Genomic DNA, 23,098 nt, shown 5'->3' with positions numbered 1-23,098 from the left:
CCCGGCCCCCCTCACTTTTTCTTGATACAGGTGGTGGCTGATTTGCCCAAATTGGCCTTTAATTTTTGACCTTCTTGCTTCAGCCTCCAGAGTAGCTGGGATTACAGGTGTGTGCCTCCATCCCTGGCTAATTTTTTAAAAAGATTATCTTTTCTTCTTTATTTATTTAGCTGTTCTTCTATTAGGTTAATAAATTTTTTGTTTTGTTTTTTTGAGACAGGGTCTCACTTTGTATTTGAGCCTGACCCTGAACTCACTAAGTAGCCCACGCTAGCCTCAAACTCGAAGTGATCCTCCTGCTTGTGCCTCCCAAGTGCTGGGATTACAGGCCTGCACCACCACTCCCGGCAGTTAATACAATTTTGTAGGAGTGCCAGCTGCCTGCCTCTCAAGTGCAATGTCCCAAGTTCTATCCCTGGTACTAAAAAAAAAAAAAAATTGTAGGAGACCATTGAGTGGGCATCTACACTGGGCCCAAGAGACCAAACTAATATAGAGTTTAATCATAGCAGTTGAGTTTTACTTAATTTCAGGAGGCCCCATAACTGTAACCCAGTTTATGGCTCTAAGCTGTAGCCGATTAAGTTGTCTCTCTACCTCAATTCTTTCTATAAATGCTGTCAGATCATGTTGTCAATTGGACTTCTCAGAGCTTGCTTTAGTTCTGGGACCTTCTGGATTCCCAAATCATTTTTTTGTTGTTGTTCTGTTTTCCTTGTTCAGATAGACTCTCCTAAATGTAATTGGTTTAAATTTTTTTCCTTCTAGCCAGGCATGGTGGCACACACCTGTAAGCCCAGCACTTGGAAGGCTGAGGCAGGAGGATCACTGCAAGTTTGAGGCCAGCCTGGGCTACATAGTGAGTTCAAGACCAGCCTGACCTACATAGTGAGACCTTGTCTCAAAACTTTCTTTCTAATTATTGAAAAGAGGAGCTTTTCTCTGTTTTGTTTATTATCAATATGGACTTGGGGCCAGGGATTTAACTCAGTGGTTCCAGTGCCTGCCTCGAGCGCAAGGTCCCGAGTTCAATCCTTGGTACCAAAAACAAAAAACAAAAAACACAAAAAACCAATACGGACTTAATAGGTTCATTTTAATTTTTTTTTTTTTTTTTTTGATAACAGGGATCTAACTCGGGTCCTTGCGCTTGTGCAGCAAGCAGTGAAACCACTGAGCTAAATCCCGGCCTGTTTTTGTTTTTTAAGACAGGGTCTCACCATGTAGCCCAGGCAGGCCTCAAACTCATGGTGATCCTCCTCCCTCAGCCTCCTGAGTGCTGGGACTACAGGGGTGTACCACTATGACTGGCATATAGGTTCTTTTTTAAAGTGGATTGTAATTTTTTTTAAACAGGGTCTCACTCTGTAGTCCAGGATAGGCTTGAACTCGCTATGTGGCCCAGTTTACCCTCAAAGTCGTGGTGATTCTCCTGCCTCATCCTTACCAGTGGTGGGATTATGGGTGTTGGCCTATAGGCATCCACCACGCCCAGCCATTCATTTCTTTGTTCCCTTCTTTCTTTCTTTCTTTCTTTCTTTCTTTCTTTCTTTCTTTCTTTCTTTCTTTCTTTCTTTCTTTCTTTCTTTCTTTCTTTCTTTCTTTCTTATTCTTTCTTTCTTACTTTCCTCCCTTCCCCCGCCCTTCTCTCATCTCACTCTGTTGCCCAAGCTGCCTCAATCTCCTAAGTAGCGGGAACTACAGGTGTGCACTACTGCATTCATTATGTTTGTTTGCTTATGCCATACTGAGAGGATTGAACCCAGAGCCTTCTCATCAAGCTCCATCCCCAGCCCTATTGTGTTTATTTTGAGACAGGGCCTGGCTAAATTGATGAATTGCCCAGGCTGGGCTCAAAGTTTCCATCCTCCTGCCTCAGCCTCCCAGAGTGCTGGGATTATAGGTGCACCACACTGAGTTCAGCTTCATTATTTTCATCCTGAAATTATCTTGGATTTGGCCATTGGTTGAGATGTTCCCTGTGGTTCCTGTGGTGTCCTGGGTTCCCTATCAGAGCCCTGCCACTTTGTATTGTATTGCCTGTCGCTTGTCTGCCAGATCAGAAACTTGTGTTTTAGGATTTGATTTGAATGTGATCCCAGTCGCTAAATCTGATGATAGCTGGGATGGAAACCAAAGAGGAAAAATTTGAAGAGTAGAACCCAGGAGCCAGGTGTAGTGGTGGATTCCTGTAATCCCAGCCCTCTGGAGGTTGAAGCAGGAGGATTTGGAGTTCAAGGCCAGCCTGGGCTACCTGGCAAGACCCTGTCTCAAGGGGGAAAAAAAGAGTAGTACATAAAAATAAATTTTGGTGGGCTAGGGATTTAGCTCAGTGGCACCACCGCCTGCCTCCCAAGCACAAGGTCCTGAGTTAGATCCCCAGTACCAAAAAAAAATTTTTGGGGGGTAAATTTTGTTGTTTTTCTTGCTGGGGATTAAACCCAAAGCCTAGGCATACGCTAGGTGTGTACTTTAGCACTGAGCTACCCATCCAGCCACCAAATGTTTAAGTAAAGTGAAATCAACAGCTTCCTTTATTATTTTTTTTGAGACAAGGTCTCTGTGGAGTTCAGGCTGGCCTTGAACCCTCTATGTACCCCAGGCTGGTCTCAAACTTGTGATGATCCTCCTGCCTCAGCATTCCAAGTGCTGGGACTACAGGGGTGCACCACCACACGGGGTGTCAATAGCTTCCTTCTTAAAACTTTGTTAATTCTCTACCTGTAATACCAACAGCAATAATCATTTTAATGATAATTTCTCCAATTATAAAAACAATCATGTTTGATGTGGAAAATTTGCAATATTCAAATAGCATAAAGAGAGAAGCAATGAAACAAAAAACATTCTTTGTAGCACTCAGAGTTACAAGATTACTTTTTTATTTTTGACATTGCATTCTAATCAAGTAAACACTATCACTGAGCTATACCAAAATTGATTATATTTTGATAATTTTCTGAGTCATTTTCTTCATGGATGTTTTGGGGTGGTTTTTTTTTTTTTTGGTTGGTTAGTTAAAAATGCAGTAGCACATGCCTGTAATCCCAGCATTGGGGAGGATGAGGCCGGAGAAGCCTGAGCTGCCTAGCAAGGTCTTTTCTCAAATGAATGAGTAAAAGCTGGGCATAGTGGTGCACACCTATAATCTCAGCACTTGGGAGGCTGCTGAGGCAAGTTGAGGCCAGCCTGGGCCACACGATGTGTGTTCGATGTGTTCAAGACCAGCCTGAACTACGGAGTGAGACCCTGTCTCAAAAACCAAATAAACAAACAAACAAGAAACAATCGAATGAATGAAGTTTTTAATAGCCTTTTTCAAATTAGTCTACCATTAAAAAATGCTTATATTGGGCCAGGGATTTAGTTCAGTGGCACTGTGCCTGCCTTGCAAGTGCAAAGTCCTGAGTTTGATCCGTGGTACCCCCCAAAAAAGTTTATATCATGCAAATCATATTTCTACTAAAGGATTAACATGCAGAAAATATGAAGAATCCCTATAACTCAACAACAAAAAAGAACCAACCCAATTAAAAAGTGGACTGCTGCTGGGTTTGATGGCCCATGCCAGAGGCTGAGGCAAGAGGATCTCTGTGAGTGTGAGGCCAGCCTGGGCTGCATAATGAGTTCAAGACTAGCCTGAACCACATAGCAAGACCCTGTCTCAAAAAAAAAAAAAAAAAGGATTACTGGGCCAGGTGTAGTGGTGCACAATGCATACCTGGAATCATAGCACTTGGAGACTGGGACAGTTAAGGCTGGCCTGGGCTACATTGTGAGTTCAAGGCCAGCCTGGACTGTGAAATAAGACCTTATCTCAAAACAAACAAACAAAGCAGGAAAAAGTGGACTGCTGGGCATGGTGGTATGGTGCTGTGGTCTCAGCCACTCAGGAGTTGAGGTTGGAGGATCACTGGAGCCCCAGTATTTGAGACCAACCTGGGCAACATAGTGGGACCTTCTCATATCCACAATTAAAAGGCAAAGGACAAAAAAGAAAAGGCAAAGGACTGGAACAGACATTTCCTCCAAGAAGATGTGCAATGGCCAGAAAGCACTTGAAGAGATAGATGGTCAGCCCCAGAAATAATCAGAGAAATGCAAACTCCAAATACTCCTTGCTCATTGGAATGACCATTTTAAAGCAAGCAAATAGACATCGGTGAGGAAGTGGAGAAGTGGAAGCCTGTGTGTGACTGGCGGGAATGTAAAAGGTGCAGCTGCTATGGAAAACAGTATGGTAGTTCCGGAGGAAATGAAACATAGAATTACCATGTGAGCTCTTTAGGTTTACACCCAAAAGAATCGAGGAGAGACTTAAACAGTTGTGTGGATCACTGTTCATAGCAACATTATTCACAAGAGCCAGAAGATGGAGGTGACCTAGATGCTCACCAATGGGTGAATCCACGAGGAACATATGGTAAGTATATGCAGTAGAATATTATTCAACCTTAAAGAGGAGTAAAATTCCAATATATATCACAACATGGCTGAACTTTGAAGACATCATGCTAAGTGAAATAAGCCAGACACAAAATGACACATTTGGAATGATTGCACTTATACCTAGAACAGCCAGACTGATAGAGACAGAAAGCAAAATGCTTGCTTTCAGAGGCCAGTGGTGGAGGGGGTAGAGTTCTTATTTATGGGTGCGGATTTTCTGTTTGGGATGGTGAATATTTCTGCAAGCCGAGAGTGGTGATGGGTGCCCAGCAATGTTAATGCACTTAATGCCAAGGCTGGAGATGGAGCTCACAGGTAGAACCCTTGCCTGGTATGTGTGAGGCCCTGGGCTCATCCCCATCACACACACACACACACACACACACACACACACACACACACACGAGTACTTACTGCCACTGAAATGTGCCCTTAAAAATGGTAAATTTTATGATATATATCATATATATCATAATCATATATAATATTATATATATATCAGTAATTCCCAAGCTTTGGTGAACATTGGAATCTCCTGGGGGGGGGGTCCTTCAAAGCAGACTAATGCCTGCTCCCAGCCCCAGTTGTGTGGGGTGGGCTATGGGTGGGATCCTAAAGGCCTCTGAAAGCCTTACAATGGTAAGAGCTTGGCTGCCAGCTGATGGGAGTTGAGAAACTGGATGGATCCTGAGGGCTGTACCTTTATTAAGTGGATTAACCTATGATGATACCTAGCTCACTGGGCTGAGTGGGAGGTGGGGCCCAAGTAGATGAAAAGGGTCCCAGGGGGAGCCTCTGAAGGGCTCTCTGGAGCCAGGCCCCTTTGTCTCAGGCTCTTTCTTTGTCTCAGCTTCTTGACCACTGTGAGTGGGACAGCTTCCTTTGCTGTGCCTCTCTGCTGTGCTGTTTCTGCCTTGGAGTCAGTCAATCATGGACTGAACCCTCTGAAATGGTGAGCCCAAATACAGCTTTTCTTCTTTAAACTGTGTGTGTGTCATGTATTCTATCCCAGTATAGGAAAGGTGACTAATACGCTAATACATGTGACCTGGTCATCAGGAATTTCGCTTTTTTTTGTTGGTATTGGGGTCTTTGCACTGAGCTATATCTCCAGCCCTTTAAATTAAAAAAAAAAAAATTATTTTGAGATAGGTTCTTGCTATGTAGTTCAGGCTGGCTTTAACTCACTGTGTAGCCCAGGTTGGCTTCATACTCATGGTAATCCTCTTGCCTCAGCCTCCCAAGTGCTGGGATTACATGTGTGTGCCACCGCGCCCAGCATCAGAATCTTTTAAAGCCCCTTAGATGAAGTCAGTGTGCAGGATAGCTTGGTTCCCAGAGCAGTACTCCTCCACAGCACAGGCTAATTTGGCTCCCAACTCCCTGGGCTAGTGCTGGGAGGGCGGAGAAGAAATTCCAGGTCTATCTGTCTGCCGGGCACCCTCTTCCTGACCTTCAGACTTCAGACCTCAGCTCAGTTACGCCCACCTAGGCTGAAGGGCCCAAGCCAAGGTGGCAGTGTACGCCTGTAATCCTAGTACTCTGGTAGGCTGAGGCAGGAGGATTGCAATTTCAAGTCCAGCCCGAGTAACTTAGGGACTTAGTGAGATCCTGTCTCAAAATGAAAAAAAAAAAAAAAAAAATTTCAAAAGGCTAGGATGCAGCCAGTGTGAAGGTCCTGGATTCAATCCCCAGTAATATAAAAAATAAAAATAAAGAAGAGCCTGGTGTCACTCCACTACTCACAGCACAGCCACGTTTTTGTCTTTAATTGTTCACATTTTGGGTGCTCTGTCTCTCCTAAGTCCCACATTAATTCCATGAGGAAGGAATGATATCTTTTCACAGTTTAGGCCTACCATCTTCTGTGGCACCTGATACATAATAAACGCTCAGTCAGTACAGTAGTTGTAGACTGCAAAAGATGATTGTCCTTCTCTCCTGGGCTCTCAGCGTATTTTACTCTAGAAAAGGCTTATCAAGAGCATTGTTCCAGGACCTCGCAAGTGCAAGATCACAAGTTTGAACCCTGGTACCGCCAAAAAAAAAAAAAGAGCATTGTTTCAGCATCTCCTAACACCTCTGTTGAACCCAGATTGTTTTTTCAGAATGTTGGGCACTTTCAACCCCGCTTCTCTTTGGGGCTTATTCAGTCCTTTATTTTCTTATTCATTTAATGTCCCAGGCACTCTGGAGCAAAGGGACTGCAGGGCACAAGGAGCAAGGCAGTTACTATCAGAGAACTCAGTCTGATGGTGAGATAATCGAATAATTGCACAAACATGTAGTTATAAACCATGGTAACATGAGATGCCATAGAGGAAACTAACCTCATAGAGAGGAATCTCGGTCAGAGGTTTCCTTGGGCAAGGGACTATGAACTAACTACAACGAGGTGCGGAGAGAGGTGGGAGCAATCCCAGGAGTTCAGGGTATGGAACAGTCTGTGCAAAGGCCCTGAGGCAAGAGGGAACAAGGGCATTAGTGGGATACATAAGGCTTGGCCTTAAAAGCCAGTGTCTAAGTCACTTTCCTTGTTACTGGCACACAATACCGGACACCTATGATTTAAAGGAGAGAGGTGGCTCACATTTCAGCCTGTAGTTGCCTGGTTCCAAGGCAGGACAGCATGGCAGAGGGGCATAGCAGACAGGAAGCAGAGAGAGAGCAAAGGGAGGGGTCAGGGAGGGAGATAAACTTGTCTAGGCCACGTCCCCATGACCTTCTTCTGGCAAGACCTCATTTCCTAGCAGCAAGTCAGCTATAAAACTGGTAACCCAATCACCTAAAAGCCCCACCTATAAGCTCATGAGGCTTTGTGGGGACATCTAGATATAAACCATAACATTCACCTTAAAGATTTTGGTCCACCCTGAGAGCGATCCTTACAAGGAATATGTACTGCAGAAGACAAAAGTGAATGGGTGAGCACTCCTATTCTTCCCCCCTCTGTCACCACACTGTGACCCCTCCAGCCAGGCAGCTTCCATTTCTGTTCTCACCTCCTAGAGCCCCATTAGCCTGTTTACCACCTTTCCTCCAGTGCCCTGTCCTTGGGTCTCACGCTGGTTGGTGCCCCTGTCTTGCCTTTTCACAGATAGAGCCTCCACTCTTTCCCCTAGTGCTTCCCCTTGCTCTGTCAGGGCCTGCCTCAGGTTCTCAGGCCTCTAGGTCCCCACCTGGTGCCCTAGTCCCAGCTTCAGCCCTCAACGCATCCCAGATAGGTGGGTTTGCTGTGTGCTGTGCAGGATGCAAAAGAAAACTCTGGCTCCTGGCTGCCTCTCGTACAGGAAAAAGCCACTCTAGGGCTCGAGGCAGGAAGGGGACTGGTGTACCTGCTGCCTGGACATCAAGTCTAGAGGTTCATGCCCACAGGAAGCCCACTAAAGAGAAACACACAGCATACACGTTCAGCCTTTATTGAAAGGACCCAGGGAGAGGGGTGCATTGTTCTGTCCAGGGGTAGTGGTGAAATGGGAGGAAGGTGGACTCTGACAGGAGAGAGGTGAGGGGACTAACAGGGGGGACATTGGTAGGTGAGGCACTGGAGGGCAGGGTGAGGGACAGAAGGAGGAAGGGCTCCAGGGGGGAGGGGGCAGGGAGAGGGCGGTGAAGGCCTTGAAGGAACCAGAGGTGGTGAGCGAGGCCTGGAAGGGGGCATGCTGGAACATGTCCTGGAGAAGCCCATGGTGCAGGATAGACTTCCTCACTTCCGGGTGCCCAGTGCCAGGGTGATGATGAGGCCCACAACCAGAACGAACATGCTGATGGACAGCAGCACTGTGATGACCACCATGCCCCCTGTTCGGGCCATTCCCAGCCCAATGGACTCCATATTCCTTTCTGGCAGAAGAGAGAAAAGAGGAGCACTGTGGGCAGGAGGGAGACCCAGCCTCCCTAAGGCTCAGGGCATAGTGTCTCATTCAGCCATCCAGCGGCTACCCACGCATCCAGCTCTTCCTCCAACCAACCAGCCATGGACCCAAGCACTCCTCAAGCCCACATTTATGCACCACCTCTCATGTGAGTCACTGAGGATCCAGAAGTTAGAAGGACCCTGTCCCTAACCAGGAGCCTCAGGCTCAATGGTAGGACAGAGGCAAGCGGAGGTGCTGAGGGGACGTGGTGGGTGAGGGGCACAGCTAACTTGGACTGGAAGAGGAAGTGGGGGCTCAGGAAGGTCTGTGGACCCTGAGCTGTGAGAGGGAGGAGGAAGTGTTACTTACGAGGAAGCGTGGACATTGGGATCTCTTGGCTGGATTCAGTAGATGACCCCTTCTGCACTTGATAGGAAATGCTTTCCGGGGTAGGGTTTGGGAAACAGAAGCCTCGGTGAGTGGTGAGTATCGGGGACTGGAGAGAAGAGGAGCTGGGAGACAGCTGTTCCTCCATCTGTGACCTCCCCCAGGCTGTGTCCTCCTGCATGCTGACCAACCCCTCCCCAGCTTTTCTTCCTGCACCCCTACTGCACAGGTGCCCAGGCCTGGATCAGGTACCTACTAGTATTTGGTTCCTGGATGGAGGTTTGTCACCTGGTACGCACTCAGCCTAGTGACTGTGAAGCCGGCCCCACTGTCCATCACACTCACCAGCTCCCTGCGCCCTCGGCATGGAGGGACCACGAAGCTGGAGTTCACCACTGGGCAGGAAGTTGGGAGTAAAAGTCAGGGTCAAATTTCTGGAGGACCCACAGAGAAGGGGCAGCTGGAGGGGGTAAAAGGAGGTGTGGATTGGGGGAAAGATTCTGGGGGTGTTCTGAGAAGGGGTCTCTGGGATCCAGGGGGATGCTTGGGGGATGGAGTAGCAGACCTTTGCTGTCATTGGCTCTCCGGACCATCAGCGTGGCGTTGCCTCCTGTAAGGTGACAAGGGGGCAAGGCAACCAGCAGGCTCTCCGCTAGTGCTGGGGACAGCAGACCAGACAGGTTTGAGATGTTGAATTCTGCTGGGAGGCCAGGAGGAAGTTCAGACAAGACTCACCCGTCTCCCCAGCCATCAGATCTGGCCGAACCCGCCTTGAGCCACTGCTAAGGATGGAAGGTCCATCTGCCCTTCCCCTCTGCAGCCCCCGGGGCAGAACAGCCAGCCCTGTGCGAGTCTAGCCGCCAGGTGGCAGGTTTGGACTGTGGAACCTGACTGCTCCTCTGAGCTGCCCCAGAGCCAGATCTAGATGCCAGGAGCAAGGCAGTGCCCAGCCTCACTGCTCCCTGCAGCCTGGGACACTTCTCATACTTCTCTGCCTCCTGGGTCTGATGCCTGGACACTGCCATCCCCAGCCCCTGCCCTCAACCAGCTACAGCAAGTCCCTCTGGAAGCCCTGGAAGGCACAGTGCCCCTATCTAGACCTCTGAAGCCCTCCCTACTCCCACTGGAAACAGCAGAGACCTGCAGCCCCGGGGGCCAGGATAGCCAGCAGAATCAGCATCAAGGGCAAGGTGTGGACAGGCAGCAAGGAAGCCATACTGGGCTGGGCCAGAACCTGGAACAGCTGCTGACAGGCTGGGGCTCCCAAGGCAAGTGAGGCCCTGCCTCCTGGGTAGCTGGTTTTGACCTGGGGGTGGGAGGAGCTGGAGGGGAATCCAGTCCAACCTGCCCCTTGGGCCCCATAGCCTGAGGGAGGGGCCCCAGACAGGTTTTTCAGGACAGGGAGCTGGCCCTCAGGCCAGAAGGGGGATGCCCTGTGTGGTTCTAGAGGCTTGGCTGGTGTGGAGGGCAGGGTAACTCACCCTTCTTCTGGGCCTCCATGGGTGAGGCAGTGTCCCTGTGTATATGTGTGTGTCTGGACCCAGCTTGGTGGGGGTTGCTTCCCCAGGTGATGGGGGCCTTCCCTGGAGGACCGTTGACTTCTGCCACTTAACTTGTGGCATCCTGAGGGGTGTCTGTGACTGGCTCCTTTTTGTAGACACTGAAACTGGAGAAGTTGTAGAGACCTGTGCTCTACAGAGGGTGTCGCTGTAGGTCTTGTTGGTGTCGTTTCCAGTCCCAGAGAATGACCAGGGTTCTGGTAAGAAAGTGGGGGCCAGGAGGGGTTGTGTCTTTACCCAGCTGTGGGAGGGGTGGGCTCAAAGCCTAAGCATGGTGCTTGATGACAGTAAAGAGGACTCTCTGGCCGGGCAGAGGGTGGGAACATCTTGGGCCAGAGCTTCTCCAAATTTAATCTGTATATGAATCACAGGAACCTTGTTAAGATGCAGATTCTGATTCACTGGGTCTGAGCTAAGGCCTGAAATTCTGCATTTCTAACAATCTTTCAGGTAACAGGGATGGAACTGACCTGGAATTGCCAGAAAGTGGGTATTGGTGCCTCCCTGCCACACGTGTGTGCACACATGTACACACACACACAAACACGCACACACCCCATCTCTGATGGAGGTCAAGGCTGGCTGTTTTCCCCTACAATAGTCTGCCTTTAGGGGGAGAATTGAATTGCATTTCTGCTGTCCCTTGTCTTTTGTCCCTTTAGATCAGATCCAACCTGCCCCCCCCAACTGAAAGGTCTCTCCAACATGAAGGAGAACATGGGAGAGAGAGGAGACTAAATGGTGGAATGGCAGGGTGAGGGGCTTTTCTTGGGAATTCTCAAATCTGATCACCCACCAGCAGGATGTTTACCCTTGGGCTTCCCATATCAGTCATAACCAGGAAGCAGAAAGGAGAAAAGGTTGGGTTTATTCCAGGGCAGGTTGCACTGGATCCTCTCCTAAACCCTCATCACCGTCTGAAATTAGGAGTGAGACAGAGTGGGCTAAGGGAGAGCAGATCTCTGACAGAATTTAAAGGGATATGAGGGGCCTGTGCCTTTAAGCCCTCCCTTCTCCCTCCAACCTGCCCCCCCCCACCTTCCCCACCTCAACCCTCCCCAGGTTTCTGGAGGAGCAGAGAGTTGTGTCTTCTCCCTGCCCTGCCGAGCTGCTCACTGGCTGCTCTGGAGGCTGTGCTTTGTGGTCTCCATGGAAACCATTAGTTGCTAAGCAACTGGAGCATCATCTGTGCTGAGCTCTCGCATCTAATTATCCCATCACAGCAGCCGAGAAGGGTTTGGGGAGCTGAGAGGAGGGGGAGGCCAAGCGAAGGAGCAAGAGGATAACTCTTTTAGCAAAGCAGATTCATTGACAATGCTGAAGTCATTTAAAGCCACAGCACCTTGTTCCTCTGGAGGATTTACCAATGGCTTGGAGTAAGCAAAGCAGGGGCACCTAGCTGAAGTCTCTCTTCTGGACTTTTTTTTTTTTTTTTTTTTTTGGTGCCAGGGATCGAATTCGGGTCCTTGCGCTTGCTGTGGAATCACTGAGCTAAATCTCCGGCCCCTGGACTTCCTTTTTCTCAACTCTCTCCCCCTTGATTCTTGCTTCTAAACTCTCTCAAGTTCTCTCCTCTCTCCTTCCTCCCAAATCTCCAATTCAGCCAACAGACATTTATTGAGCACCAAGGATATCTCTGGAACTGTATTAGGCACCAAGGATATAGCAGTAAGCTAAGTTTCTGCTTTCAAAGAACTTCCCTAATTTCTCCATTTTACCCAGGCTAGAAAATGACCTCCTAAAATAGACCTCCTCTTTCTGGACCATGACACTTTTTCTCTCTCTCCCTTCAACTATAGCAGTTTTAGAACCCAAGCTTGTCTTCTACTCATGGTTCTCACACCACAGTACCACTCCTCTGCTGCCCACCAATCAGAAAAACATGACTACGTCTCCACAGGCATGCAGACCTCTGAGGGCAGCTATTGACCTTGTGTTGACAGCAGTGACACAGAGCTTTAGGAGAGTCACTTTGAACCTCAAGTTTTTCACCTTGAAAATTCTTCCTTTGCCTGAAGATCTAGCAAGATATGACAGTGTAAAGATGATTTAAAATAAAGATACAGGATGAATTCTGAAGATTATTGTCACAATCTGTAGGATTCTGTTCAAGGCTCTGGGTGTGTACAAGGGAACCCCGAGGGCCTGACCTTGGAGGTCAGCAGTACTCACCAAATGTCAGTCTGTTGGGAAGTGGTGAAACCTGTCTCCAGGATCTAAGGCTGGAGAGGCTGTGACAATGAGACAATCCTTATCATTCAGGGTGGATGAAACATGGTTACCCAGTGCCCACCCCCTTCTCTCTCCTTCTTTTTCTTTTTTTGACAAGGTCTTGTATAGCCCAGGCTGGTGGCCTGGAACTCATGATCTTCCTGCCTCAGCCTCCCAAGTGCTAGTATTACAGATGTGTGCCACCACACCAGCTACTGTGTCTCCTCCTCCTCTTCCTCCCCTTCCCCTTCCTCCTTCTCCTCTTCTTCCTCCTCCTCCTTCTTCTTCTCCTTCTCCTTTCTTTTTCTGCAGTACTGGGCACTGGAACCAGATCCTTTGCACTGACTACATCCCTAGACCTTTTCATTTTTGATTTTGATGCAGGGCTTGAATTTATGATTCTCCTGCTTCAGCCTCCCAGAGTGCAATGATTATTTATTTATTTTGTTTGTTTGTTTTTTGAGGCAGGGTCTCACTGTGTAGTTCAGGCTGGCTTTGAACTCACTATGTACCCAAGCTGGCCTTGAACTCATGGCGATTCTCCTGCCTCAGCCTCCGGAGTGCTGGGATTACCACTATGCCCAGCATCCTCTCCTTTTTATTAACCCTTATTACAAATGAAGACTAAAGGCACAGAGACAGTAAATGATGTTCCCAAGGGCACAGAGTAGATAGGCCATGAGGTTGGATGGTTGTTTCTCTAGCTGTGTCTGATGCAAAGGCATATGTTGGAGGGAGTTGCTAGTCCAAGGAGGGAGGGAACTGAGAGGTAGACCAGCTGTTCCCTGTACGCCAATCATGCCATCAGGACCAAGCACACAGGAATTGCTTGTCTGTCCATCCATCCATCCATCCATCCATCCAACATTTGTTGAACATCTCCTTCAGTGGGCACCTCGCTGGATGCTAAGGTACTGAGAGGATGAGATGCAGTTCCTGCTTTCAACCCTCTGAGTTGTGAAGAATGAACCAGAGTTGATCTTTGATATTTGGAAGGAGGGTGTATCCTACAAGAAGGCTCAGAGGCAAATGATCCTCACACCTGAGAACTTCACTGAGACACTGTGGCTAGGAAGAGGATTCAATGTGGAGCTTGTGAGAGCAACAGCCACTGGCTGGGTCATCAAAGGCTTTGTATCCGATGTCCAGGGACCCGGTTTTCACCCTAAAGAAAACAGAAAAGCTGTTGGGGGTTCAGCTGTGTGAAGATCATTCTGGCAACAGTGTGGAGGGGGGCTTAGCAGGTGAGACATCAGGCAAGGAGACTGGATGAGAAGCAAAGTGATCCAAAGGAAAAGAGCAACAACACGGCCAGGCGGTACTCTCGAGGGGACAGAGACAGAGACAGTGCAGGGATGTTAAGGAGAGGTTGACTGGAGTCAGTGACTGATTGCAGAATATGCTTAAGGAAGGAAGAATCAAGATTCCAGATGTATGGGTTGGAACAGATTGGAAAGTAGGGTGGGGAGAAGAAAGTTCCTTTGTGGATAGGTTAAGTCTGAGGTATTGTGATTGCCAGCCTCCAAGAAGACCCTAATGATCCCTACCTTCCATGTTTGTGCCCCTCTCTGTGTGGGTCCTTCCCCCAGTGTGTCAAGGCCAACAGAATACAGCAGAAGTAGCTCGGCATAATGGTGTACAACTGTACTGCCAGCACCCAGGAGGCTGAAGCAGGAGGATCCCTTGACCCAGGAATTCAAGACTAGCCTGTGGACCCTAGTGAGAGGCCATGGGGGCAGGGTAAAGCCAAAGGGACGCAATGGGAGCTCACTCCTGGAGGTGAGTACGAAAAGGCAGGCACAGTCTCCTCCGGAGGAGGAGGTGAGGTCCCCTGTGGGGCCCCAGGCAGCCATGTATGACTGTGCAAGCTTGGAAGCAGGGCTCCCGGCAAGGCCTCCTGTGGCTGGCCAGAATGGCACCTCCACCTCAGCTTTGTGAGATGCTCTGAGCTGGAACCACCCAAGTAAGGCTCTTCTGGATTCCCAAGCCTAGGAATAAAAGATTGCATTGCTAAGGTCACTAAGCGTGGGGCAATGTGCTATTCGGTGATAGAGAACTAATACAGGCGCCTCGGCAAATGTCCAGGAGGACAGAGTCATAGTGGAGTGGATGAGTCTGGAGCCCAGAGTGGAACAGAGAGGGAGTTGGGGGTGGTGATTCAAATCATGACAGAGGCTAAGCATGGCGGTGCACACCTATAGTCCCAACACTCGGGAGCCTGAGGCTGGAGGAATGCCACAAAGTTGAAGCCAGCCTGGGCTACATAGTGAGTTCAAGGCCAGCCTGAACTATATGCTACATAGCAAGCCCTGTCTTGAAAAACAAAACAAAACAAGAAAATTAGGAAAACCAGAAGGAGCTGGGTGGGTATGGTGGTACACACCTGTAATTCTTGCACTTGGGAGGCTGAGGCAGGATAATAAAGTTCCAGGGCAGACTGGACTATACGAGTACCTTTCTCAAAAAACAAAAGAAAAACCAAGTAGGAGCAGATAGAGTTCCAAAAAGGATGTGCCAAGGGAAGTGAATTTCAGGATTGAAGGGAAGGACTGAAAAATGTCCACTGGGCCTGGCAATTTGGGGCTTCCACATGGGGAGAGCAGCTTCCTGCAGGGGAGCATGGCAGAAGCCAGACTAAGAGGGCAGAGGTAACTGGGAGGTAAAGATCTAGAGTTAGAGCATTGGCCGGCTCTTTGATATTGTTGCTCTTTCCTTCCCCCACCTGCGGTGCTGGGGATGGAGCCCAGGGCCTTGCACAGCTAGGAACCACATGCACTCAGCCACTGAGCCACACTTGGGCCCCAAGACAGCTCTCTGCACAAGCTTGGCTAGCAAAGGAAAGAGACTGGTAAGAGAGAAGAGTTTGAGGTACAGGAAGGTCTTGCCTAACATGCCTGGCTTTGTTTGTTCTGTGTTTAAAGATATAGGAAAGAAATGGGTAAAAAAGTCCCGGCGATCCTCCTGCCTCAGCCTGCAAGCTGGGGTCACAGGTATGCGCCACCACGCCTGGTGAGCTGGGTAAAACTGATAAGGAAGAAGACAAGGTTCTGGTCAGGGGTGCAAAGGTGTTAGGATTGGGCTTTTGGAGTGGGGTGCGGGGGAGAGTGAAGCATAAGGAGGACAGGCGCTATGCTTTGGGGGGCTGGGTGGGAAAAGTCCCCAAAGAGGCGCATGTTAGGGGAGAGGCACATGTTAGGGGAGCTCCCTCCTGAATGCCCGTTTTTTGTTTTTTGGGTTTTCTTCCTGCAAAGTAAGAGTTTGGAGGCCAAAAAGGTCAAGAGTTTGAAATAGCTGTTGTTGGGGGTGGGAGCTGCAGCTGGAAGAGCCCTGAGGATGGCTGCTAGGTGGGGACAGCCCAGCTGACTTGGGGACCACTGGCCTTCGGGGGCTACTACTCTATTATTCAGGGTTCTCCTGAGAAATGGAACCATAAGGACGTGTGTGCAGAGGGGTTTACGTTAGGGAACTAGCTCACCTGGTTGTAAGCCTTGGCAGGTCCAAAGGCTGATGAGGGAGGCTGGCAGGCTGGGGGCTCCAAGGAGGCAGTCTGCTGGCAAAATTCCTTCTCTCTGGGGGAGGGCAGTCTTTATTCCCTTACAGCCTTCACCCAATGGGATGCAGCCCACCCACGTTGTGGAGGGTAACCTGCTTAAATCCCTCCACCGAAATGTTACATCAGCTAGGCATGTGTTGCTCGCCTGTAATCCCAGCACTCTGGGAGGCTGAGGCAGGAGGATTGCTAGGATTTCAAGGCCAGCCTGAATTACATAGAGAGACCCTGTCTCAAACAAAAACAAAAACAAAAATCCTGAAAGCAGGCTTTTATGGCTTTCCTCATGATAGCCTGCCATGTTTTTTTCAGTGTGTAGTTTTATCTTGTATCTCCTCTTTTACTTGGCCCAAACTCACTCTGCAAAGCCAGTTTCTCCCTCACTCTTCATTTTTTTGTTGTTTTTTTTTTTTTGAATCAGGGTCTCACTCTGTAGTTCAGGCTGGCCTCGAACTCACAGCAATCCTCCTGCCCCAGCCTCCTGAGTATGGGATTACAGGCATGATCCACCTTGTGCAGCTCTTACTCTTCACTTTTGCTTTTTCAAATAAATTTTGCCACTGAAAGCAAACAAGCAAAGACAAACAAACACAAGAATAAGATTCAAACCAGGCACAGTGGTGCACACCTGTAGTCCCAGCACTCTGGAGGCTGAGGCAGGAGGGTCACCACCAGTTCGAGGCAAGCCTGAGCTACATTGTGAGACCCTGTCTCAAAACACCAAAAAAAGTCAGGTGAAGACTAGTGGCAGACAGCAGTGGTAGGCATGAGGGGAAGGCACACAGCCATGGGGTCAGGTAGAAGAGGGGGTAAGAGAAGTGGAGAGCAGGGAGTGTAGACTTCGACGGGACATCGGGTAGTGACCAACTGGTGGCAGCTAAGGACAGGAAGTCCAGGTCCTCATTCCATTTGGGAGGATCAAAACCTTGGCAGGACAGGGTGGGGGCTGCAGAATGATCTGCTGTAGGGGCAAACAGACAACAGAAGTAGCAGCAGGAGGCCCGGAGCAGGGGTGTGGGGTATGGGGATGGGGTGGGGGGAGGAGCCACACCAGCTCTGCCTTCAGAGGCTCTGAAGAGTGGCCTTGAAGCGGGGAGCAGCCTAGTGTGACCAGCAAACCCACTTTTATTTATTTGTTTGTTTATTTAAGTGTGGGTTTTTTGGTGCTGGAATTGAACTCAGGGCCTTGAGCTTGCCAGGCAGGCACTATGCCACTGAGCTACATCCCCGGCCCTATTGAAGTGTTTGTGTTTATGTTTGTTTTGTTTTTACTATTTAAGTGTTTTTAAAGATAGTCTCAATATGATGTAGTCCAGGCAGGCCTTGAACTTGCTATGTAGCCCACCGTGGTCTTGAACTTGAGATCCTCCTGAGTATGTAATCATGGGCATGCCCTACCACATTTTGACTTTTTCTTTCTTTCTTTTTTTTGGTAAATGCTGGGGATTGAAGCTCTCCAGCTAATCAACTGCCCTAGCACTGAGCTACATCTCCATCCTTTTTTATTTTGGGGCAGGGTCTTGCTAAATTTCCCAGGTTGGCCTTAAACTTGCAATCTTCCTGCCTCAGCCTTCTGACCAGGTGGGGTTACAGGCTGACACCACCATGCCCAGCGAACAATGCATTCTTTTTTTTGAGACAAAGTCTCCCTATGCAGTTCAGGCTGGTTTTGAGCTCTCGGTTATCCTTGTGCCTTAGCCTCCCAAGTGCTGGGATTACATGGGTACACCACCATGCCCGGCTAACAATGTGTTCCTGAGAGAACTAATCCATTCCCAAGATACCTAAGCAATTCCTGTCAGACAGAGGATAATCTCTTCCTAAACATTTCACCCCCTTGATATAATCATGCCCTACTAGGCTTCACCTTTAAAAGCCCCCTCCCCCTCAGTATAGTTACACTGGAGACCAGGCTTCCAGCACACAAACCTTGGCAGTCAAACAGTATCCAACCATAAGAAGGATATTTGGGGCTACGGGGAGAGTAGCTGCAGGGTCCAAGAAGGAGTAAAGGGTTTAGTGCAGCAGCAAGCAGAGCCCTGCGAACAGGGATTGCAGAGGACTGGGATGGAAATGGAGGTGAAGAGTTGCTGTCGGGGAAGCCTGACCCATGCGCTTGCCGCACACAAGAGGAATCTCTGACAGGGATTGGCCAAGTTCAGTTGCAGAAAGGTTACTCTAAGGTTAGGTGGATGCCAGGAGTGGTGGTGTATACCTGTAATCCCAGCTACTCAAGAGGCTGAGGCAGAGGATTACAAGTTGGAGTCTAGCCTGAGCAGTTTACTGAGAGCCTGTCTCAAAAAATAAAGAGGGCTGGAGATGTAGCTCAGTGGTAGAGCACTTGTCTAGCATGTCTGAGAACTTATTCCCATTTTCTCAACAAAGAAACTAAACAGACAAGTTAAATAACTTGGCAAACAGGCTCTCTGTCCCATAGCTAATTTTGCAGCATCTTCTGTTAGTACGGTTGCAAATAATCTCTGATCAGGGGTTCCCTTGACCCCAACTATAGCTATAGATCCAGAGGAGGGTTTTCTAGAGAAGTAAGTCAAAACAGAATGAAGTAATTGAATTGGCTCACCCATGATGGCTAAGATTACCCAGGGTTCCTCAGAGGAGTTGGTGATGTCCGTGGACAGGGACATTGCAGGTTCTCCTAGGCCCCTTCAGTCACCAGAGCAGGAAATGAAGATTCTGGCTGGCCTAGCCCCTCTCTGGGAGCAGGACAGGCAAATCTCCAGTGCCAAGAGTCAGGCCCATTAGCTGTCTCACATCCACTGCAGGGCCCAGGTAGAGGCTTGGTGAAGTTGCATGCCCAGTTTGCAGTCTTCTTGCACTTGAAACAGGAACCTCTGTTGTCCTTGGATTTTTTTCCTAGATGAGCTGGGTAGGCTAAAAGCACTGCCAATTGTGACAGCTGTAATCTTTTTTTTGAGACAGGGTCTCTCTTTGTAGTTTAGGCTGGCCTTGAACTCACTATGTAGCCCAGGCTGACCTCAAACTTGTGGCAATCCTCCTGCCTCAGCCTCTCAAGTGCTAGAATTACAAGCGTGCGCCACCATACCTGGCAACATCTATAAACTTAGCCTTTTTCTTTTGTCCATCCTCTGGGTCCCAATTGTTGAACACAGAAAAGGCTGTGTCCAGCAAGTAGGCCATAGGTGTCTGTGGGCCCATCTAAAGTTTTTGTAGCTTATGCCGAATATCTGTGGCTGACTGACAGATGAAATGATGTCCCATTAGTGTTTCTCCCTCCCTGGAAGATGGCTCTATGTTAGTATATTTATGAAAGACTCAACACACCTCTTTATCTCTCTGGTAAGAGCAGCTAGCATATCAGACATCATTCTTAGTTCCCACTGGTATTACAGTTCCAGTTTGGTTCTGTTGAAGAGCGAATAACCTTTCCAGTGTGGTTTCTTTCCCTTTTTAAAGCACAATGTCCATTTACATAGTTCCTAGCCTCTTGTACATCTGTAACCGAAGAAAGGGCCTGATTCATTGGCGTGGGCACTATAAGGAGGAGATAGAAGAGACCTCCCCATCTGATGATCATATTTATGTTTTACAAAGGTGGCCTCTGCTGCAGTGTGGAGGTTGTGTTGATAAGCAGGTAGGAGACACTTTAAGGCCAAAGATAACAAAAGAGATTTGGAGGGAAGGCAAAACTGACAGGACCTGGTGATGGTGAGGCTGGGAGGGCTATGGAGGGGTGGAGAGCAGATGGAAGGAAGCCTCCCAGCACTTGGCTTGGGTGGCTGGGTAGAGGATGGCGCTGTCACTATCTGGGGAATAGACTTGTGGGGAGGCACTGGCGTGGGGAAGATTCAGTTTTGAACTTGCTCACGGAGATGCTGGAAGGACACTGAAATGGAAGATGTGCAAATGGCCGGATCTGTGGTCTGGAGTCCAGGAGAGAACGTCAGTGCAGGTGCTGACAGCTGAAGCCTTGGGGAGGAGTGTGTGCCAGTGAGAAGCCAAGGGCACGGACAGAGCTGGGAAGCCCCAACACTGTGGACAGAGGGAAAGTGGGGCCTACAAAGGAGATGGAGAGCTTCCATAAAAGAAAAGAGCCAGGAGAGTGCTGTCCCGGGTGTCCAAAGAGGAAACCATGCAGGTGCTCATGCAGGTGCTTGAGGACTGCAGGGACTCAGACAACTTTGAAAGCTTTTCCTTGGGCTTGGCAAAGGGCACTTTGGGAGAGCCCTCCAGGCTGGAGGGTGTGTGAGGGGGACTGGAGTGGGTAAGAGGACACTGAAGGATAGGAGGCTGTGGAGCTGGGTTTGGAATCCCATGAAAGGCTGAGGCCAGACAGTCTGGGCAGAGCAGGCAGGGGACAGGGAAGAGCTTTCCCTCCTGCTTCCCTCTTGCAGGTCTGAAGTCCCTCTTGGTCCCATGAGGGACCCCTCATGGACTGTCTGCAGGGACTTGTGATGGGCACAGAACAGAGGGTGGGGAAGGCTTCCTGGGAATGGGTGGACTGTGGAGGCTGGAATGACGCAACAGAGTTAAACTGATCCTGGAGCTCCCTTCCAGAGGATGCTGGGATGAGTCCTGGGTCAAGGGACCAAACTGTGACATTTTACCCCCTCTGGAGTTCAGCCAACCCCTCCCCCAGGCACCTCTGGGTTAGGGTGTGGCCTGAGCCAGTCCCCAGAGAGAACCAGGAGATGCTTTAAGGCAGCCACTAGCAGGAAAACAAGATGTGACGGGAAGGGGCTGGGGATGCCTTTGAGTCCCACCCCATCCTCCTGAGGGGCAGGCATGCTGTCCTGCCCTAAGGAGGGTGGTCTTGGCACAGCTGCCCAGGCCACAGCCAGGCTTCTCCCACCTCCCCAGGCCCTGCTTGATATGCACATCAGATACTGGTGCCCTTTGCAAAACTGTTATTTGTACAGAAGCCCTAGGGAGGGGGAGGGAGGAAAGGCTCTCACTGTGTTCTCTGCTCGCCTCCCTCTTGCCACTTCCACTTGCAGGGACCTGCATACCAGCCCCCAGTCCCTCCTCCTTTCGAGATCCCTAGCTGCAGACTGACGGGCAAACCAGAGCAAAGCACCTCCCCAGCATCCCACGTGGCCTGGCCTTGTCTGAGTTGCTCCTCCGCTCTGCTGGAAGGGGCCTGCCCTCTGAGCTTCTCACTATCCACTGCAGGGCCTCTCTACCCCAAACTCTCTTCCCTGGTTTCCCACCCCTGAGCTCAGAGATCCCTTCTGCCTCCCCACAAGCCCAGAGCCTTGATGGCTGTGACACATTTGACTCAGGTCTTCCCCATTCCATTTTCAAGAATGGAGGCAGAACCAAGAACCATTCTATCTCCCGGGCAGCTCCCACATGGTGGTCCTGCCCTAGGGGTGTAGGAGAAGCTAGGGTATGGCAAGCAGGCTGCCAAGGTGGGTAGAGGGCTGGTAGGAAAGTGAGTGGGTTTTGGACTCAGGGCTCCAGCCTGCAGGTCTACTCCCTTCCAGTTTGTGACCTTGATGGCAGTTTCCTGTCTAAATGGAGGCAGGAATCCTGACCTCACAGCACGGGAGTGAGGACGGACGACAGGAGTCATAAAGAGTCCAGCACAATGTCTGGCACATGGTAGGTGCTTAAAATAATTTCCTCTCCTCTCTCCTCTTTGGGGGTCTGAAGAAGAGGTGGAATGAGAAACCACAGTCTGAAGAGAGATCTCCAAGAGGCAAGGGGCAGCCACACATGGTGGCACACACCTGTAATCCCAGCACTGGAAGGCTGAGGCAGAGTTCAGGTCAATTCTGTCTCTCCAACAGGAAGGGGAGTGAGCATGTGTCAGAGCCCAGGGCCCCTAGCCTGGCCTGGGAGACCCCTGGGAACAGGATCCCTCACAGGTGGAGGGAGGTCTGGTGGGGAAATCCTGATGTAGTGGGGCTGCCTCTGAGTCTGCAACACCTCCCTCACACAGACTCCCCCAACTCATAATCCGATTTATATTCCTACTCCGCCTCTGGACCCATCACCATGGCAACAGTTTTCTCAGTTGCACTTCATCAGCTTCTTGGCAAATCTTTTTTTCTGCCCCCTCCTTCAATCCTTCTTTTCTCCTCTAGCTGACTGCTTTCCTACAGACTCACGTGCTCACCTGTTTCTCTAGCTCTTGGCTTCTCAGATTCTTCTCTCTTGCTTTCCCTGAAGGACTCCTGGCCTCCTCTGTCCATATCCTCTTTCTATAGCCTCCCTCTTGTCTCTCCCTTCTCAAGGCCATGATGGAAGCAACCAGCTGGAGTCTGTTGGTCAGATGGCAGCTTGCACCTCTTTTGGGATCAGGACAGGGAAGGAGGAGTTCTGGGGGGACAGGATTTGGGTCCTGGAAGGTCTGGCCCAAGGTCTATCTGCAGTGAGTGGCAAGCTGGTGGGAATCAGCTCTGGCTGATCTGACCAGGGAGCAGGCAATGGTGAGCAAGGACCTAGAACTGAGCAGGTTCTTCTCTGGCTCTAGTTGGAACCAGCATGGTTCTGGGGGTCCTGCAGGGCGTGTCCCAAGTCACACTTAGGGACGTCAGTCAATGCTTACAGCTACCACAGGTGTGGGTTCTTCCCGAAAACCTAACTTTTCACCACCTGCCTTGCAAGTGCAAGGTCCTGAGTTCGATCCTTGGTACCAAAAAAAAAAAAAAAGCAAAAACCTAACTTTGGCCTTGACTCTCTCTTAAAAGTCCCAGTCAAACCTTCCCACCTCCTTGATGGTCATATCCGCTGGAGTTCTCACCACCATGCTCAATCCAAGGGGCCTTGACATGAACCATCTTCCTCAGACCATCACTGGCCTTTGTGCTTCCCTGTCACTGCCCAGTGTAAAAGCTCAGTACTTACTACCTGTTAGTATTTGCATGCAGGGCCTCAGAATCTATTCAGCTTATGTTTCTGTTTCATAAGACCCAGAACAGTGCCAGGATGCCAGGAAGCAGATGCGTTTCTGCCACCTGCCACATCTAGCTAGACTCTCCTTGTGAAATGTCATTCATATCTGCTTCTGGCCCTTTGCCATTCCATATATGTAAACCTAGACCAAGTGCTCAGCAAGCCATTACTACAGTCCTAGAGGTGAATTTCTTACTTGGACCCAT

The 23,098-nt window shown here is 49.5% G+C and overlaps 1 protein-coding gene across 4 annotated transcripts; it reads right to left on the bottom strand.

Moving 5' to 3' along the window:
• Positions 1-7,859: 7,859 nt before the first annotated feature.
• On the bottom strand, positions 7,860-11,387 carry Upk2 (uroplakin 2). Of its 4 annotated transcripts, none has more exons than XM_087212493.1 (8): positions 11,300-11,380; positions 11,049-11,169; positions 10,175-10,449; positions 9,834-9,999; positions 9,259-9,390; positions 8,950-9,088; positions 8,676-8,746; positions 7,860-8,292 (listed from the first exon to the last, which is right to left on the bottom strand). In XM_087212493.1, exons 3-8 carry the CDS (start codon positions 10,313-10,315, stop codon positions 8,156-8,158), a joined length of 786 nt encoding a protein of 261 aa, XP_087068619.1. In that variant the 5' UTR covers positions 10,316-10,449; positions 11,049-11,169; positions 11,300-11,380; the 3' UTR covers positions 7,860-8,155. The 4 variants fall into 4 exon arrangements, with proteins under 4 accessions (XP_087068619.1, XP_087068620.1, XP_087068621.1 ...); XM_087212494.1 differs by having other exon boundaries at positions 11,064-11,169; XM_087212495.1 differs by lacking the exon at positions 11,049-11,169 and having other exon boundaries at positions 11,300-11,387.
• Positions 11,388-23,098: the final 11,711 nt, after the last annotated feature.

This window comes from Heterocephalus glaber, unplaced genomic scaffold, assembly GCF_053883595.1.
Source record: "Heterocephalus glaber isolate CG9 unplaced genomic scaffold, H.glaber_assembly_v1.0 deba00001429, whole genome shotgun sequence".
Classification (NCBI taxonomy): Eukaryota; Metazoa; Chordata; class Mammalia; order Rodentia; family Bathyergidae; genus Heterocephalus; species Heterocephalus glaber.
Note: the sequence above shows the minus strand (reverse complement) of the source record. Positions and strands in the feature narration are given on the sequence as shown.

Bases quoted from the DNA above. Each gene is read 5' to 3' on its own strand.
- Upk2 (XM_087212495.1), bottom strand. From the start codon at position 10,315: ATGCCACAAGTTAAGTGGCAGAAGTCAACGGTCCTCCAGGGAAGGCCC. The intron at 8,747-8,949 runs GTAGGTACCTGA...TACCCCGGAAAG, and splicing joins CATCCAGGAACCAAATACTA to CATTTCCTATCAAGTGCAGA. The intron at 8,293-8,675 runs GTAAGTAACACT...CTCTTCTGCCAG, and splicing joins CCCAATGTCCACGCTTCCTC to AAAGGAATATGGAGTCCATT.